This window comes from Nyctereutes procyonoides, unplaced genomic scaffold (genome assembly GCF_905146905.1).
Source record: "Nyctereutes procyonoides isolate TBG_1078 unplaced genomic scaffold, NYPRO_anot_genome, whole genome shotgun sequence".
NCBI lineage: Eukaryota > Metazoa > Chordata > Mammalia > Carnivora > Canidae > Nyctereutes > Nyctereutes procyonoides.
The window spans coordinates 29,391,024-29,407,547 of NW_026575048.1; the positions used below are offsets into that span (position 1 = coordinate 29,391,024).

At 43.9% G+C, this 16,524-nt stretch overlaps 1 protein-coding gene across 1 annotated transcript in view; it reads right to left on the reverse strand.

Moving 5' to 3' along the window:
- Window positions 1-10,170, reverse strand: part of EIF2AK2 (eukaryotic translation initiation factor 2 alpha kinase 2) — a 40,252-nt gene extending 30,082 nt beyond the window's left edge. Inside the window, exons 1-4 of the mRNA XM_055327317.1 lie at window positions 10,016-10,170; window positions 4,050-4,181; window positions 3,547-3,667; window positions 1,530-1,687 (exon numbers count right to left, since the gene is read on the reverse strand). Of these exons, the coding sequence (XP_055183292.1) occupies window positions 1,530-1,687; window positions 3,547-3,667; window positions 4,050-4,168 (398 nt within the window). The 5' untranslated portion in view covers window positions 4,169-4,181; window positions 10,016-10,170. The remainder of the gene's footprint in view (window positions 1-1,529; window positions 1,688-3,546; window positions 3,668-4,049; window positions 4,182-10,015) is intronic.
- Between the last annotated feature and the right edge of the window lie 6,354 nt (window positions 10,171-16,524).

Here is a 16,524-nt window from a genome sequence, read left to right on the forward strand (position 1 = left end):
TGACCAATTTGCTAGAATAACCAAGATTAGCTGATGTCTCAGCTTGCATTTTTCAGGCAACTTCTCTTTGTTGCTTCACTGAAAGATCTGGTGAAAAAGGAACTCAGTGGAGATTTTTAAACACTCCTCAAAGGTCAAAAGATATGGAGGTAGAGAAGGAAGAGAGAGAACTGGTGAATTTTTCAGAGATGCTTCAATTGAAAGAAAAAGCCTAAGTAAGAAAGCTGGGGCTTCTATAGGGGAAACAATAAGGTTGCAATGTTTTGTAGGGAACTGGCAAATCATAGATTTTGTTCTAACTTCACATTTTCTGCCCCCTGGCAATGTGTCCCCAAACCTAAGAAAATCTCTACAGTGTAAAACCCCTGTGTTGAAGTACACATCCTCCTCATATGAGATGTAAGAACACTTGTGATTAGGCAATGATACCTGGACAATTATATGAGAACTATATTTAAGGTGGGAAAGGAATGGACATGGTATCAAGGAGTTACTATTTATTTTTTTCAAAAATTATTCCAGTATTATTTGCAGTTGAGGGCAAATACACCCAGCCAGGGTGAGTCTTCCCTGCTGGGCCCTGAAGGCAGAATTAGAGGGAATGACTAGGTGGTTTCTATGGCTCTTACTCTCCCAGGCACCCCTAAGTAGACTTCCTCTCTCTTCTTAGGTAACTGTTAGAATGCTTAATCTAAAGGAACCAAACAGGTGAGCTACAGAAAATAAAATAAAATAAATAAAATAAAATAAAATAAAATAAAATAAAATGGCCTCCTACTTTGTTGAAATAGACTCACACAATTCACTTTTGACTATTTCATGCCAATGAATACTCTTCTACTCTCCTCATCCTGGTTCTGGTCTACAAGCCATCAGAATTAAAAAGTACGTAACTGAGTCAATTCAGAGGACAGTATCCTGAAGTGGTTATTTGGACTATTTGCTGTTTAGACTTTTTCTCTCTCTCTCCTTTAACAGGTTGGCTATAGCCAAGAAACAATCTGCTTCAGGTTTCAGAGCTTAGCCTATGGCTAAAACTCACTTCCTTTAATACCTGGTATTTGTCTAGAGAGTGACACCATTCAACCAAATTTGAAGGACAAACACCTAGACAAACAGCTCTCTAATCTGATTATGGCGAAGAGAGTCATGTTACCTACACATGTGGTACAGTCATCATCACACTCCCACTGTGACCTAGGGGACAGAGAAATCTCCACAACCCCCTCCAGCAGGGGCACCCCATTCTCTCCTAGGTCTCTTGCAGACTAAGCCACCAGATATACCTCAGAAATAAAGGATCCCTCAGATTTGATCCATTATGGTATATGGGCCCCAAGTATTCAGTAGTTAAGCATTTCCATATTTGAATTACAAAGATGTCCAACTATGTATAAATCCTATAAAACCTTCTGTGCAGAAGGTACAAAAAGGCAAGACAAATATTTCTGGAAAATTAGACATGACAACAAGTCCATTCTATTGCTTAGATACAATGAAACAGAAGGAAAAGCTGAACTACATCTCACCTTTCTGGCCCACAATCCTTCAATTCCCATTGTTCATAATTTACAGATAGTTGTTCCTTCTGGGCAAGCCTATTCATACGGCCTATGTAATTCCCAACGCCTTCTAATCCTAATCCTTCTGAAGTATCTGTTGTTGGCAGTGATAAAGAACTAACCGCCTATAAAAGAAAATAAGAAACATATTTAATACAGATGAAAACAAAGATTTAACCATTTTATTTCCTCTAATAAAATTACTAAATGAATATTCAAAAATAACTTAGATTTTACGTATTGCCCTAGTCTCTACTACCTTGAGTAAAAGTCTAAGCATGTATCTTTTTCTACCAGAAAAAATCCACAAGAAGAAATGTTAACAATAGGAAAGGAACTACCCATTTTCCTTTTATAGTTTCCTACAGAGAAACAATATGGTCAACTTTCTGGTTAATCCATGCAAAATACTGTAATACTGTCTAGTTCACTTACCTTTTGTAAATCTCAAAAAACAAGGTAACCAATATTGAAGGAAAGTTATATCCTGGATCACACCTCATTGGGTAAGAGGAGTATAATAGCCCCATTCCTTCCATTGTTATCTGTACCTTATTTATTCCTAATCTGACAAAAGCTTGTCCAAAGTTTTTTACTTTTATTAATCTGTCAAAGAAGTAACTTTTGGTTTTATCAACCTTCTTTATTTTTTCTTTGTTTTATTTTACATTCATGTTTGGCCTTATTATTTTCATCCGCTTTTTCGGGGAAAGGTATTCTATTGTTCTTTTTCTAACTTCCTGGTTTGATTTTCTGGCTCATGAACAATTCACAAGTTTGCAATCTCACTTGATTTACTTTTCCCAATTTGGGTTACAAGGGTGATATCATGGAGTAAGATTTTTCAGGAAAGTACCTTGAAAGTCAGTTTTTTCAAAATTATCAATATCTGATAAATGATCCTCTTTTGTCCCACATGTAAATGATTTATTTTCTCATTTTACAGCTGGTTTCTGCTACCCCATGGTTTTTAATGTAGCTGTGGACAGCAATTTTTTCATTTTAAAAAATTTCCTCTTTCTGCCTCGATGCTTATAGGATTTTTTTCATCATCCCTAGAGCTCAGGACTTTCCCAATGATCCATGTTCTTGGTGGCTCTGTAGTTTTCTATATCTTTTGAGTTGTTTTTTTTTTTTTTTAAGATTTTATTTATTTATTTATGAGAGACACACACAGAGAGAGGCAGAGACATAGTCAGAGGGAGAAGCAGGCCCATTCCAGGGAGCCCGATATGGGACTTGATCCCGGGACTCCAGGATCAAGCCCTGGGCCAAAGGCAGGCACTAAACTGCTGAGCTACCCTGGCTACCCTGTTGAGTTATTTTAACCTGCTTCCAGGTCATCCTTTACTTCAGAAACACTTTTAACACTAATCTCTTCGGATAGCTTCTTCTGGGACACGTGGGTGGCTCAGTGGTTGAGCGTCTGCCTTTGGCTCAGGGCATGATCCCGAGGTCCTGGGATTGTGTATCACATCAGGCTACCTGCAGAGAGCCTGCTTCTCTCTCTGCCTATGTCTCTGCCTCTCTTGTGTGTCTCTCATGAATAAATAAAATCTTAAAAAAAAAAAAAGATAGCTTTTTCTGTAATCTTAACTCTCTTCCCGGCTTCCAGTATACCAGTTCCACAGGTGTTGATTCTCCATCACCTGTCCTGCTGATCAGTCATTCTCCGCAAGGTCCTTCCATCTCTTTGTTCTTTGTCCTCAATCAGGTGGGAAACTCCTGCCAGAACCTGTCAACTCATTTCTCACTGTTTCCTTTCCTATGCATTCAACTTCATAGGCTGTCTTTAGTGCTGGCATTCTAAAGAGGTAATTTTCAGGCTTTGCCCACTACTTCCTAGATATACCTCTGACTCTAGACTCTACAGAAAAGGAGATGGAGGGAAAAGACCCAACTTCTGAATGTAAAAGTACTTGTGAATAGCTTTATTCTGTGTGTGTTTTCTTGCAAAGTAAAGTTAGAAGGGGCATTTACTCACCTTGTTTTCTTTATGAAGTATTTCAAGAGCTAATTTGGCTGCAGTATTTTTGGCCTCCTTCTTTGATTTACCTTCGGCTTCTGGATATTTTCTCTCATCTATGATAGCTTGGAATGTAAATCTGATTACAAAGGCAATATTCATAAAATGTTATAAAATTCCTGCATTATCTACAGACAAGTATTCCAATCACACTGTCTCCCATAACTACCTTGAAGGTTTTAACCTGTTCAATATAGAATTTAAGCAGTCACCCTCACTCAGCCAAATAGCACATCATCTATGCTCTAGAGCTAATTATGTACTTCAAAATCATGCCAGAGTTGCCATTCTTCCAGTTCATATTTTATACAGCTATACCTTTAAAAAAAATACAGCAATTTGGGGTGCCTGGCTAGCTCAGTCAGTAGAGCATGCAATTCTTGATTTCAGGGTTGTCAGGTTGAGACCCACAATGGGTATTGAGAATGCTTTAAAAAAGTCTTTAGAAAGTAGAAATTTACCTTAAGTTATGTGCAGGTCCTTCCTTAGACAGTTCATTATACTTAAGTACCTTTTTGTGCTTCTGACAGAATATATTAAGTTCTTCAATAAAAAAACTTGGTGGACGCTGATTGGCCATTTCCTCTAGTAACCTAGAACAGAAGAGATGTTTGAAAAAAGTGACACAGAATATATTTAATCTGATTTTCCCAATTCAGTGCAGGAGACAAAAAAGGATAAGAAGAATTTTCTTTTTAAAAAAAATTACTTATTTATTCATGAGAGACACAGAGAAGAGAGAGAGGCAGAGACACAGGCAGAGAGAGAAGCAGGCTCCATGCAGGGAGCCCGATGCGGGACTCGATCTCTGACTCCAGGATCACACCCTGGGCTGAGGGCAGGCGCTCAACTGCTGAGCCACCCAAGCGTCTCAAGAATTTTCTTTATAAGACTCATTTCAGCCCCACATAAATCCAGAGAAAACTTCTTACAAAATCTTTTTCTCTCATGAACTGCACACCAAGCTAATTTCTCCAAAACTTTCTACTTCCAAAACTCAACTGGTCAAAAAAAGGAAAGGGGTCTTTTTCTTCCACTCTGCTCTCTGCTGCCAGTGAGTGTCAAGTACAGGTATCTCCACCTGCGTGAGAAGGTAAAAAGTCTACACGAGTAGAATCAGAATTCTTCATGATGAGAAAAAAAAGGTTGAGAGTATACATATAAAGTGAAGTCTAGGGATCCCTGGGTGGCGCAGCGGTTTGGCGCCTGCCTTTGGCCCAGGGCGCGATCCTGGAGACCCAGGATCGAATCCCACATCGGGCTCCCGGTGCATGGAGCCTGCTTCTCCCTCTGCCTGTGTCTCTGCGCCTCTCTCTCTCTCTGTGACTATCATAAATAAAAATTAAAAAAAATATTAAAAAAAAAAAAAAATAAAGTGAAGTCTATTAAATGATCGAAAATTTCACTATATAGAAATAGATGCCCCAATGACATCTCAAAAATCTTCCCTTTAAAATATGCATTAGTCACTTTTACCTGGATAAATAATGACCCCAATTTATGGGTCTATTAGACCAAGAGAGTAGCAGTGATTTAAGTCATAATGAAAATCTAAAAAAATATAGAATATAAATATAGGAGCCAAAACTATAAAACTCTTAGAAGAAAAAATAAGGGTAATCTTCATAATCTTGGATTTGGCAATGGAATCTTTGCGATGACAGCAAAAGCACAAGCAGCAAAAGAAAACAGATAGATTGGGCTTTAACAAAAGTAAAAACACATCTGTGTTACATAGGACACTATGGAGAAAATGAAAAGACAATTTACAGAATAGGATATCTATAGATCTCCTCTCTGCTCTACTAACACTCACTCCCCTGGTGATCACCTCTAGACTTATGGGTTTAAATTTCACCTACACAATGATGGTTATCATCATCATTAACACCTCTACCCCTGACTATTTCATGACTCTGTTTCTGTTCAATAGGCTGCCTCCTTGACTCCACTCCTTCCACTGCCTCCACCTGGTCAACTCCCATTTCCTAGAGATCACAGCTCAGAGGTCCCTTCCCAGAGACCCTAGAAGTCCTTGTTTGGCACTCCATCACAGCTCTTATTCCCTTTACTGCAATTGCTTACATAAATGACTATCTTCCAAAAGAGACCATGAGCTACAAGAGGGAGGGGGCCAGGCTGTTATTATAGGGGCTCAATAATCAATGAATGAATACCAAAATATCGGCAGACCTTCCTCCATCTGCATTACTTGTCACATGCTTTTCGCTTTGCTCTGAATGCAGTATCTACACCTTCTGTCCACCAGACAACTCTACTCATCTGTGAGGCTGACAAGTCTTCTTTGATGTTGGAGGGGCAGCCAGTACTCCTCCAAGGGCCTGCCACTCCACCTGGCTCAGCCCTCATAACAGCCCAGTCAGTGAGCTCTTTGGGAAGCAGGTTCCATGTCCTATTCATCTTTGTATCACCAATACCCAGTGACAAGTAGTAAACGTCCAACACTTGGATAGTGTATAGGAAAATGAAAGGATGACCTGTTAAAACTAAATACTCTACTTGAAACCCCCTCATCTTCTCCCTTTTCTTCATCTGCTATTTTCTGGGGATCCTTTCTTCATTTATAATAAACGCTCATCGAGTGCCAGGCACCATTCTGAGGATGAGTATACAGATGTGGACAAGACAAATGAACACCTGACCTGAGGGAAGACAGGAAATGGCCATGCACAGAAACAGATAACGGGAGTGGATAATATGATAAGATGGCCAGAAGTGCTATTGTGAAATTAAATAGGGGTGTGGCATAGAAGGTGAGTTGGTAGGTAGAGGCAGAGATATGAGGGAGGTGGTTTTTAGATACAGTGGTCAGGAAAGACCTTTCATAGGAGACAATTTTTTTAAATTTTTATTTATTTATGATAGTCACAGAGAGAGAGAGAGAAAGAGAGAGAGAGAGAGAGAGGCAGAGACACAGGTAGAGGGAAAAGCAGGATCCATGCACCGGGATCCCAACATGGGATTCGATCCCGGGTCTCCAGGATCGCGCCCTGGGCCAAAGGCAGGCGCTAAACCGCTGCGCCACCCAGGGATCCCCTCATAGGAGGCAATTTTAAATGAAGACTGAATGATGAGTCCATTATATCAAGATATGGGGGAAAAGTAACTCAGGAACCACCATGGCCTTTGAAGGGAGAACAAAAACATCAAGGGATCAAGGGGACTCTGCATAGTGAGTGAGGGGGAAAAGAGCAGGAAGTGAGTCAGAGAGGTCAGCGCCTATAGATCTTATAGGTCATGGTCGCAACTGGTGGATGGTATTCCAATTGCAATATGAAGTTACTGGACATTCTCTAAGTAGAGAGGGGATGTGATCGGATTAATGGTTTTTTTTGTTTTGTTTTGTTTTTTATTCATAGACACAGAGAGAGGCAGAGACACAGGCAAAGGGAGAAGCAGGCTCCAAACAGGGAGCCCGATGCGGGACTCGATCCCGGGTCTCCATGATCATACCCCAGGCTGCAGGCGGCGCCAAACCACTGCGCCACTGGGGCTGCCCTAATGGGGGGTTTTTTGTTGTTTTTTGTTGTTGTTGTTAAGATTTTTATTTATTTGAGAGAGCGAGTGCTTGAGAGAACACAAGTGAGGGTGCAGAGTGGAAGGAGAAGCAGGCTCCCCGCTGAGCAGGGAAACCGATGTGGGGCTCGATCCCAGAACGCTGGGATCATGACCTGAGATGAAGGCAGACGCTTAACCGACTGAGCCACCGAGGCACCCCTGGATTTCTGTTCTAAATTATTACTCTGATACTATGTAAAGAATAAGGTATGGTGGCAGGGACCGGTGTGGACAGGGGAGCAGACCACAAGAAGCAAGGAGACCAAGCAGAGGCTGCTGCTGAGGTTCAGGGGAGCAATGGTGGTGGCTGGAAGCACAGGGCTGGAAGTACCTAGAGTCTGCGCAAAGGCAAAGCTGTCACATTACTGCTTAGTGTTGTGGAGACAGTCAAGTTTTAGAGGCCACACTGATCTGGGCCACACCCTCTCTGAACCTTTCATTTGTGACCTGAAGACAGGAATAAAAACCCCCGATTTAGATATTGTTGTGAGGAATAAATCAGATGAAAAGCATCCAGCAGAGTCCCCCACACCATTAACCCTCAATAAATGATGCTCCTGGTCTGCAATTCCAAAATCCAAAAAACACTAAAAACTGAGGTTTATTTTGTTTTTGTTTGGTTTTTGATAGGTTTACAGCCCCTTGTCTAGACCTGAGCTGACACAAGCTATCTATAGTCTTTATGAAACTTGGTTGTCCACTTACACACCTCACTACAGAAATTGTTTTATTATAGAGTGCTGCCCCCAAAACTGCTGAGAGCACTCTGTAACAGACAAGATTTATGCTGCCTTTCCTTTCTAAAATCCAAAACTCTAGGAATACTATAATATGCATGGCCCAAGGGTTTTTGATAAGGATCTGTAGATGAACGATTATTTTTAGGAACCAGTGTCATTTACTTTGGTCACAACATGAGACCATACATCAGATTGGGAGGGGATCACAGATATCAGAACAGCAGGTATAGAAGAGCCCTTAGCAATTATAACCTGAAGTTCTATAAATGCTGAGTCCTAAGTACTTTTAATGTTAAGTAACTGCTGATCATCAGGATGACAAGCCGGTTTGAAATTTAAGTGAAATATGTATGCAAACTAAGAAAGTGCTGAATTAACATGTTTGTAAAAGTGCATGTTTTTCAAGTCTGGAAAAAAGAATCAGCGGGCTTCTTTTCAACTATTGTCAGTAAATCTTGTTTTAATTATCTATTATCGTTTTCCTAAAAGAAATCTCCACCGAAAATCACTAACGAGTGTTATGTATCCATTTTACTCATGAACCCATCTTAGTCATCTTACTTTGACTGTACCTCTGTCCTGGCAGATTCTGAGTTTTCTGTGGACCCAGCCCCCCTCCACGGCTTGCACAAGGCTTGGCATACAACAGTCATTCAACTAGTATCTGATTAGTTAAATGAATAAACGGCAGGTCTGGTGTTAGGGATTCTTCGGATTCAATGAAGCAAATCGAAGAGCATAATCGGCCCCAAATTCTAAGCTCCTAAGTGGCAGCAGAGTTTATCTTTCTGCTCTCCTTTGGGAGACATTTTGAGTACTAAAGAAATCACAAGGAATAGAAGTCTTATTATTCTGTAATTCAAAGAGAATTTATGAATTACCATTCATTAAACAGATTATTTCATGAGAACCTATTATGACTAGGTGCTGGGATGGTTCCAGGGGACAAAACCCTGCTCTTGTGAACTTACTAGTGGAGGAGCACAGACAAGTCCATAAAAAAAAGTCATGGGGCTGATAACTACTATGCTGAAAACTGAAGCAGAGTAAGGGACAGTTAGGGAAGGGCGGGGTTTCTTTTACATACTTGGCTGTTCAGGGAAGGCTGTTGTAATGAAATGGCATTGCAAGACCTACAGGGTAAAGCAAAAGAATGCAGGCACCTGGGGGAAGAGCTTTCCAGGAAGAAGAAATGGGCATGCAAAGGCTCAGGGGCAGGCATGTCCTTGGCTGTAACCCAAGAAAAGCGATGAGACCTGTCTGGTCCCAACGGAGAGAGCAAAGGGCCTTGTATTCGACATTTAGCAAAAAAATTTTTTAAGATTGACTGATTGATTGATTTGAGAGAGAGAGAGCGCGCTCAAGGGGTAGGGGAAGAGGGAGAGAGGGACTCTCAAGCGGGCTCCCCGCTGAACACGGAGCGCAGTGGCCTCCCAGACAGCTGGGGGCTGTGCACCCCCACCTGACCCGAGCAGAAATCACCAGTCCGTGGCTTCACCGAGCCACTCAGGCGCCCGTTGACGGATTTCTGATGAGATGGTGAGCTCCTGGGACCTTCCGAGCAAGGAGTGTCCTGTTCTGACTTGACCCCTCGGCAGTTGCAGTGTGGAGAAAGGACGTGGGGGGCAGGGGGGGGCCGCGCTGCAGGGGGGCGGGGGGGCTGGGGGGCTAAGGCCGCGCCTGGGAAGCCACTGCAACCGCGGGGACAGCAGGATCTCAGCCGGGGCCTGTGTAGCCACCACGGGAAATCCAGGCCTCCTGTCGCCCATGTGCCTGTCCTACTCCACAACTTCTCTGTTTTCCACTGGATCCCCCGCCACCCCGCCACCCTGGCCTGGGAAATGCGTTATTTGCTCTTACAGAAATTCTTCGCAGGAAAAGAAAAAAAAAAATGGTTTTCGGTGCGCAGCGCGTCCCGCGATCGGTTCCCGAGCTCCGCGAAGGGCCCCGCACGTCGGCGGCGGGGCCGGGGTCGGGCCAGGGCTCGGGGGCTCTCCCCCGCGTCCGCGTCCGGGGCCCGAGGCTCGCCCCGCGCCCCCCGCCCCGCGCCCCGCGCCCCCCGCCCCGCGCCCTCCCCGGGCGCCCGCAGCCCCGCTCGCCGCGCTCACCCGCTCTCCCCGCAGCGCCGCCGCCGCCGCCGCCGCCTGCAGGGTCCGGGCCGCTCGCCCGCTCTCAGTTTCGGTTTCCTCGCGGGCTCCGCCTTCCCTCCGGCCACCGGGCCTCTCCCGCACCCGCGCCGGGAGCCTCCCTCCCGGGCCGCGAACCCGCGCGCCGGCCCCACGTGCGGCGGCGAGGCGCGCAACTACCCGCGCGCCGCACCCCCGCCTCCCCCACCCGCTCCCGCCTGATTCCGCACCCCCAGGGCGGGAAGGGTCCGCAGGGGCCTCGGAGCACCACCCGCAGCCCGCCGGGGTGGGTATCACCAGCTCCGTTTCACGCTCCGAGAACCTGGGTGAATTAACTGCCCAGAGGCCTGCTGCTGGTTAAGCGGCAACGCCGGGAGGCAACTCAAGGTCACCCACTCTGCTGCTTCCTTCTACCTCTGCTGCCTCCTCATCTTTACAAGACTGGGGATGAAGACACCTGGGGACACAGCCTTCCTTTAGTCATTTTCCACCCACCCACCCACCCATCCATCCATCCATTCCGCAGGTCCCGGCCAGCGCTCTTAGTTCTAAGCACCGGCCAGTCCAGCAATTAGGAGAACCATCTGCTCCCTGTGGGAACTCCTGGAGTTTTACTACCAAACCCCACTAGTAGTCCTGGATTTGTAAGAAATGGATAACGATGCTCGAGGAGTGCGGAGGACTTAAAACAATATCGACAAATAGGTGCATTTACTAGATGAGGAAACTGAGGTCTGAGGCACAGAGAAGTGACACAGTCATTAAGCAGGAGAGCAGGGATTAGAACCAGAAGTCTGTACCCTCAGCATCTTAGCTGGAGTGAGGGAGTGAGGTGGTCCCTAGATGGAACTCAGATGCGCATTCAATATTTGGCATTGGCTCTAGGAGTCCCTCCCCACTTCTCTTCTACATCCCCCTGGAATTTCAATCCAATGGTTATCAGTGGTTGAACGCTCTATTTTCTTTATAGCTCATGTCCTGGGCATGATTTAAATTCCACAAATGTGAAGTACTCATGCAATGATTTGAAAGGTAGATGGGAGAAAAATCCATCTTTCTGTGGAAATTCCAGATGACAAAAAGCTCCAGCAATGGTGGGAATTTTCATGGGACTATTTGCCAGTGTGTGGTGGCTGTGACAGCAGCAACAGTAGTAGCAGTGACAGGATTTCTGAGTTTTTGAGGCGCCTGAACTGCCCAAGACAGTTTAAGAAAGAAAAGGACAAGCTCAAGCATGGTCAGAGGATACAAGCTTTAAAAATGCCCAGAAGAGCCTTGTAGTTCTTTAGTGTCAGGGCTAATGTTGCATACATTCGGTGCAGAGTCTGATGCTGCATGTAGCCGACTTGTGCAATACAAATTTAATTTATTGCCTCCCCAGTCTGCTTCTATGAACTTTGAGGCCATTGATTGGGAAAGAACGAGGTCCTGGGATTTGGGTGGATTTGAGTGGATCCAAGTATCAGTACCCTCCCAAATTCTGCTGAGTCTCCACAGTCCTTCCATTCTAGTTTGATAAGACTGGTACAGCCTGGTTGGAAGATTATGAGGTAACCACCTTACAAGGAGGTGCTGATTCTCCACATGCCTAGACCTAGAATCAGATGCTAACATGCCCCAAGAGGATATGGGTAAGATTTGATCCAGGGGAGATAGTTTACACAACAAAAGATTTGCAAGATTTCACTAATTTTTATCAGCAGAAATCCAGGAAATTGATAATTTTTATCAGCAGAAATCCAGGAAATATGCATGGAAAGTATTCTAAAGGTGGCACTAGAAAATGAACATAGTTTAGATTATGCACTCCGCGTTCTGGCTTCAGCAGCTGGAAATGGCTCTAACAGCTTGTTCAATTGGTTTACTGCAATCTGGGCTCAGTGAAACTGTGATGCCACTAATACAGATAAATCAGAAATACTTAGGGACTCAGGATATTGGAGTAGATTGATGATATGTAACCTGTTCTTTTGTTCCCTAACCATGCCTCCCAAGAAGATCCAAAGGACCACATTGGAGTGGGGAGCATCCACATCCTTGAAAAGCTCTGTAATGGCTGATCACGGTACGTAGGGAATGTTGATGGGAGATGCTACCATTGGAACAGCTCCCTGATTTCAGTGAGGATGATGGCAGGTATCTAAGACCCTCAGGACAGTTACCCCTGCTCTGTCAACCTACATGTCTGAGCTTGTGGGGAGTTTCCTGAGATCAGATGACTGAGAAAGAAAAAGCCTAAAACACAGTACACTGGCATTAACCAGAAGTGGGTTACCATAGCGCCTCTGGGAGGTGGCCCTAAAGGATACTGAGAGAAAGGAAATCCTCCCCGTGAACACAGAACATTTGAGCAGAACATTGTCAACTGGAAAGACAACTGTCTTCCAGTTGTCACGTGGAAAGACAGAAAGCCAGTGTCTTGGACAGAACCAGAGTCTAGCAGGTTAGCCAGATTTTGAGAAGTTTGGAAGGAACAAGATCAGAGGATTGGTGATAAGGTGGTCTGAGGAAAACAATGTGGGTAAGCCAGTTAGACAGCTTATGAGCATATTGTGAATGTTTACCAAAGGCATCCACTTCTGAGGAGGCTTTTGAGAAGGGATGGGGGGGGGGGGCAGGAAGACTTGTGTAGACGTCAGTCTTTTCCCCAGCCACCCTGATGCTTGTTCAGGGAGTGAGGAAACTATGGCAGTAGGAACATATGATATGTGTGAGTTCATCAACACGAAATTCTAATCAAGACTGATCTGGCTGCTAAGCAGCCAACATTCTCACATCAGGGACCAACTCTGAGCCCCAGGGTAGAGTACCACATGCCAACAGAGACCAAACAACTACCTTATGGCAGACAGTTATTTGTGGAACCCTTCCTTCATGGAGTGGGCAGGGATTTGCCCTCTGAGGTGTGGGGGTAAACATTTATTGCAGATATGGATTTGCTTTTCCTTTCTGCAATTCTTCTGCCAGCATCATCATTGGTGGACATTCTGAATACCTTGCTCACCATCATCATATCCCTTACTAAACCCATTTTACAGAAAAAGAAGTGACTGATGTAGGATTCAGTGATTTTATTATGAACCCCATTACCCCAAGCAGCTGGCCGTATCGGACAATAAGATGGAGTAATGAGGACTCAGGTGCAGCCCCAAGTAGGAGACAATACTTAGCAAGCTGAGTGTACTACCCTTCACGGGCAGTGTATGTGCTAAACCAAATTGCTGTTTTGTCCATCGCCAAGATACATGAACTCAGGAAACAGTAAAATTAACAGAGGGTTGTGTCCCACAATTAAACCTACTTAGTTTGGGGCGCCTGGGTGGCTTAATTGGCAGCTAGGTGTCTGCCTTTGGCTCACTCGGGTCATGATCTCAGTGTCCTGGGGTTAGCCAACATTGGTCTCCCTGCTCAGTGGGGAGTCTGCTTCTCCCTCTCCCTTTGCTCCTTGCGCATGTGCATGGGTATGCATGCTCTCTCTCTCAAATAAATATATAGAAATCTTTTTTTGATTAATTTTTTTTTTTTTATTCATGAGAAACACACAGAGAGAGGCAGAGACTTAGACAGAAGGAGAAGCAGGCTCCTTACAGGGAGCCCGATGCGGAACTCGATCCCCGGACCTGGGATCACGCCCTGAGCCAAAGGCAGATGCTGAACTGCTAAGCCATCCAGGTGTCCCTAAAATCTTTTAAAAAATAAAATAATAAACCTAATTATGCACTTGCAAAATAGTGCTTCCTGTTCCTATGACATTGGGCTGTTTCCACTAGGGGACACATAATTCCTCAAATAGGAATTTGAAACTACATCTGGATATTGCAGATTCATGACAACATCAGGCCAGCAAGGAAATACAGGGGTTACCAAACTGGCTAGGCTGATTGATACTATGGTCTCATGACCTGTTTCAGAATAAAGGACAACAGAAGGTATACATTTTTCTTCCTTGCTTTGTTTTTGTAGGTATTAGTGAAGTACTTTTGATTGCTTCCTTCTGTCTCTTTATAGGAGATTTGCTGGTGGTTAATTTAATTTTTCATGACAGTCTTTAGGTTAGAGTGTCTTTTTTGGGGATCCCTGGGTGGCTCAGCGGTTTAGCGCCTGCCTTTGGCCCAGGTCGCGATCCTGGAGTTCCAGGATCGAGTCCCACGTTAGGCTCCCGGCATGGAGCCTGCTTCTCCCTCCTCCTGTGTCTCTGCCTCTCTCTCTCTCTCTCTATGTCTATCATAAATAAATAAATAAATAAATAAATAAATAAATAAATAAATCTTTTAAAAAAATGGAGTGTCTTTTTTTAAGATTTTATTTATTTATTCATGAAAGACACAGAGAGATAGAGGCATAGGCAGAGAGAGAATCAGGCTCTCTGTGGGGAGCCCAAAGTGGACTTGATCCCAGGACCACGGGACCATGACCTGAGTCACCCAGATGCCCCTAGGTTAGAGTGTATTAAGGTGGAATTTGTAACTAAAAGAGAAGAGGAAGAAAGATCACATAGCAATGGGTGTAGAGATTAGGGGATAGGATAAGCATGTTTTTCCTTTGAAGGAGGGGATGGCAGCATTAGGTGGGAACATAGTTCTGTTGTTTGCTTGAAAGATTATTAGCCAAAGCAGTGGACTGCACTAGATAATATTTTTATTTAGCTTCCATTCTCACTCCCTTCTATGTCTTCCTAATCCCTGGATTATAATGTATGGAAGGTTAAAATCACATTTTCCAGATGTCTGTGGAGTTAAAATTCTGGACATAATTTGGGTTCTACCAATGACTGATGAACAATGACACAAGGTTTGGAAGACAGAAGGGAGGAAAAGGTTGTCCTGTGACAGAACGAGCTGATAAGCAAGCTCCTGTGCTCAGTGGTGCATACAGGAGCTGGACTCAAGTTCCCTTGTCAATTCTCCAAGGGCATAGGGCATATGTGGTGGCAGCAGTGGTGGAAACAGTGGCAGTGACAGAGTCCTGAACTCTGGATAGCAGATATAGTGGAAGTCTCCTGGTTTCCATCCTGCCAGCCCTTCCAACATATATACATGCATTCATTTCCTACTAAATCCTTATGCTTAACATACAGTGGTTTCTGTCTCCCAATACTGCACAAGGAGAAACCTCTCTTGAAATGGAGCCTACATGAGAGAGTAGAGCTGAGAAGTGAAGATTAAGAATCGGGTCCTTGTTTGAGCTCTGGATCAAGCTGCACCTGAACCAGACACAGCCTAGACCAGTCCATTAAAAGAATCCTCCCCTCCTCTTCTTTCTCCTGCTAACCAATTTGTGTTTCATATTATGTTTATTACATCAAAAGCATCATAATTGATCTAATATTCTAAAAACAACCTCTTGTCAAAAAAAGGAATCCCCTTTATTTAATATCTATTTATTGAGTACCTACTATGTGTAGCTCTGTACTGGAAATGTGATGTTGAGCAAAGACTACACTGTGTCCTTAAGTGCTTAAATAGAAATGAATTGTTTTTTTAAAAAGATTTATTTATTTATTTTGGAGGGGGGGGGTTGGGGGAATGGCAAAGGAAGGAGAGAGAGAATCTCAAGCAGACTTCCTGCTGATTGTGGAGCCTGTTGTCACAGCTTGATCTCACGACCCATGGGATCATGACCCAAACCAAAACCAAGAGTTAGCCATTTAACTGATTATACCACCCAGGCTCCCCATCAACTAAAAGCATTTTTAAGATTTTTTATCCAAATTTTCTTGGTGTTCTAAGGGAAGAGTTTTCAGTATATGTAATCCACCATACTACCAGAAATAGTAACCCTTCAGTCTTTCTTAATGAAATTTTATGTAACTTTTCTATGAACCATTCTATTCTTAACTGTAACCAGCTATGGTATGAAGATTAAGGATTAAGATGTTTTTCCCAAAACATGCTCTAGCTTCTCTTGTAAATTCTACATGACCACCTGGGACTCCGTGGTAGAAAAGCCTTTATGCCACAATAACACAAACTCTAATATTTATCTTTGAACTAAAGGCCCCTTAAGAGTGAGGCCTCCAGGGGCATCTGGGTGGATCAGTCAGTTAAGCGTCTGCCTTTGGCTCAGGTCATGATCCCAGGGTCCTGGGATCAAGCCCCATGTCCCATGCCAGGCTCCCTGCTCAGTGTGGAGCCTGTTTCTCCCTCTCCTTCTGCCAGCTGCTCCCCCTGCTTGTGTTCATTCTCTGTCTCTCTCTGTCAAATAAATAAATAAAATCTTAAAAAAAAAGAATGGGGCCTCCTTAGGGTCTAATGCAGGAACATGCAGAGAGTAGATGAGCAATGCATTTTCCTTGAACTATGAGGACAGGATTTATTCATTTACTTCAGTGCCGAGTTGGAATTACATTTCCCCTAACAGTAGGTTTGAGATAGCTACCACAGGTACTTCGATCTGTAGTGAGAGACAGAGGAATCATTCTGGGAAGACAAAAAAATGTACATCATTGGGAGGGCTGTCTTACCCACACTCAAACACCAATTAGGCATATT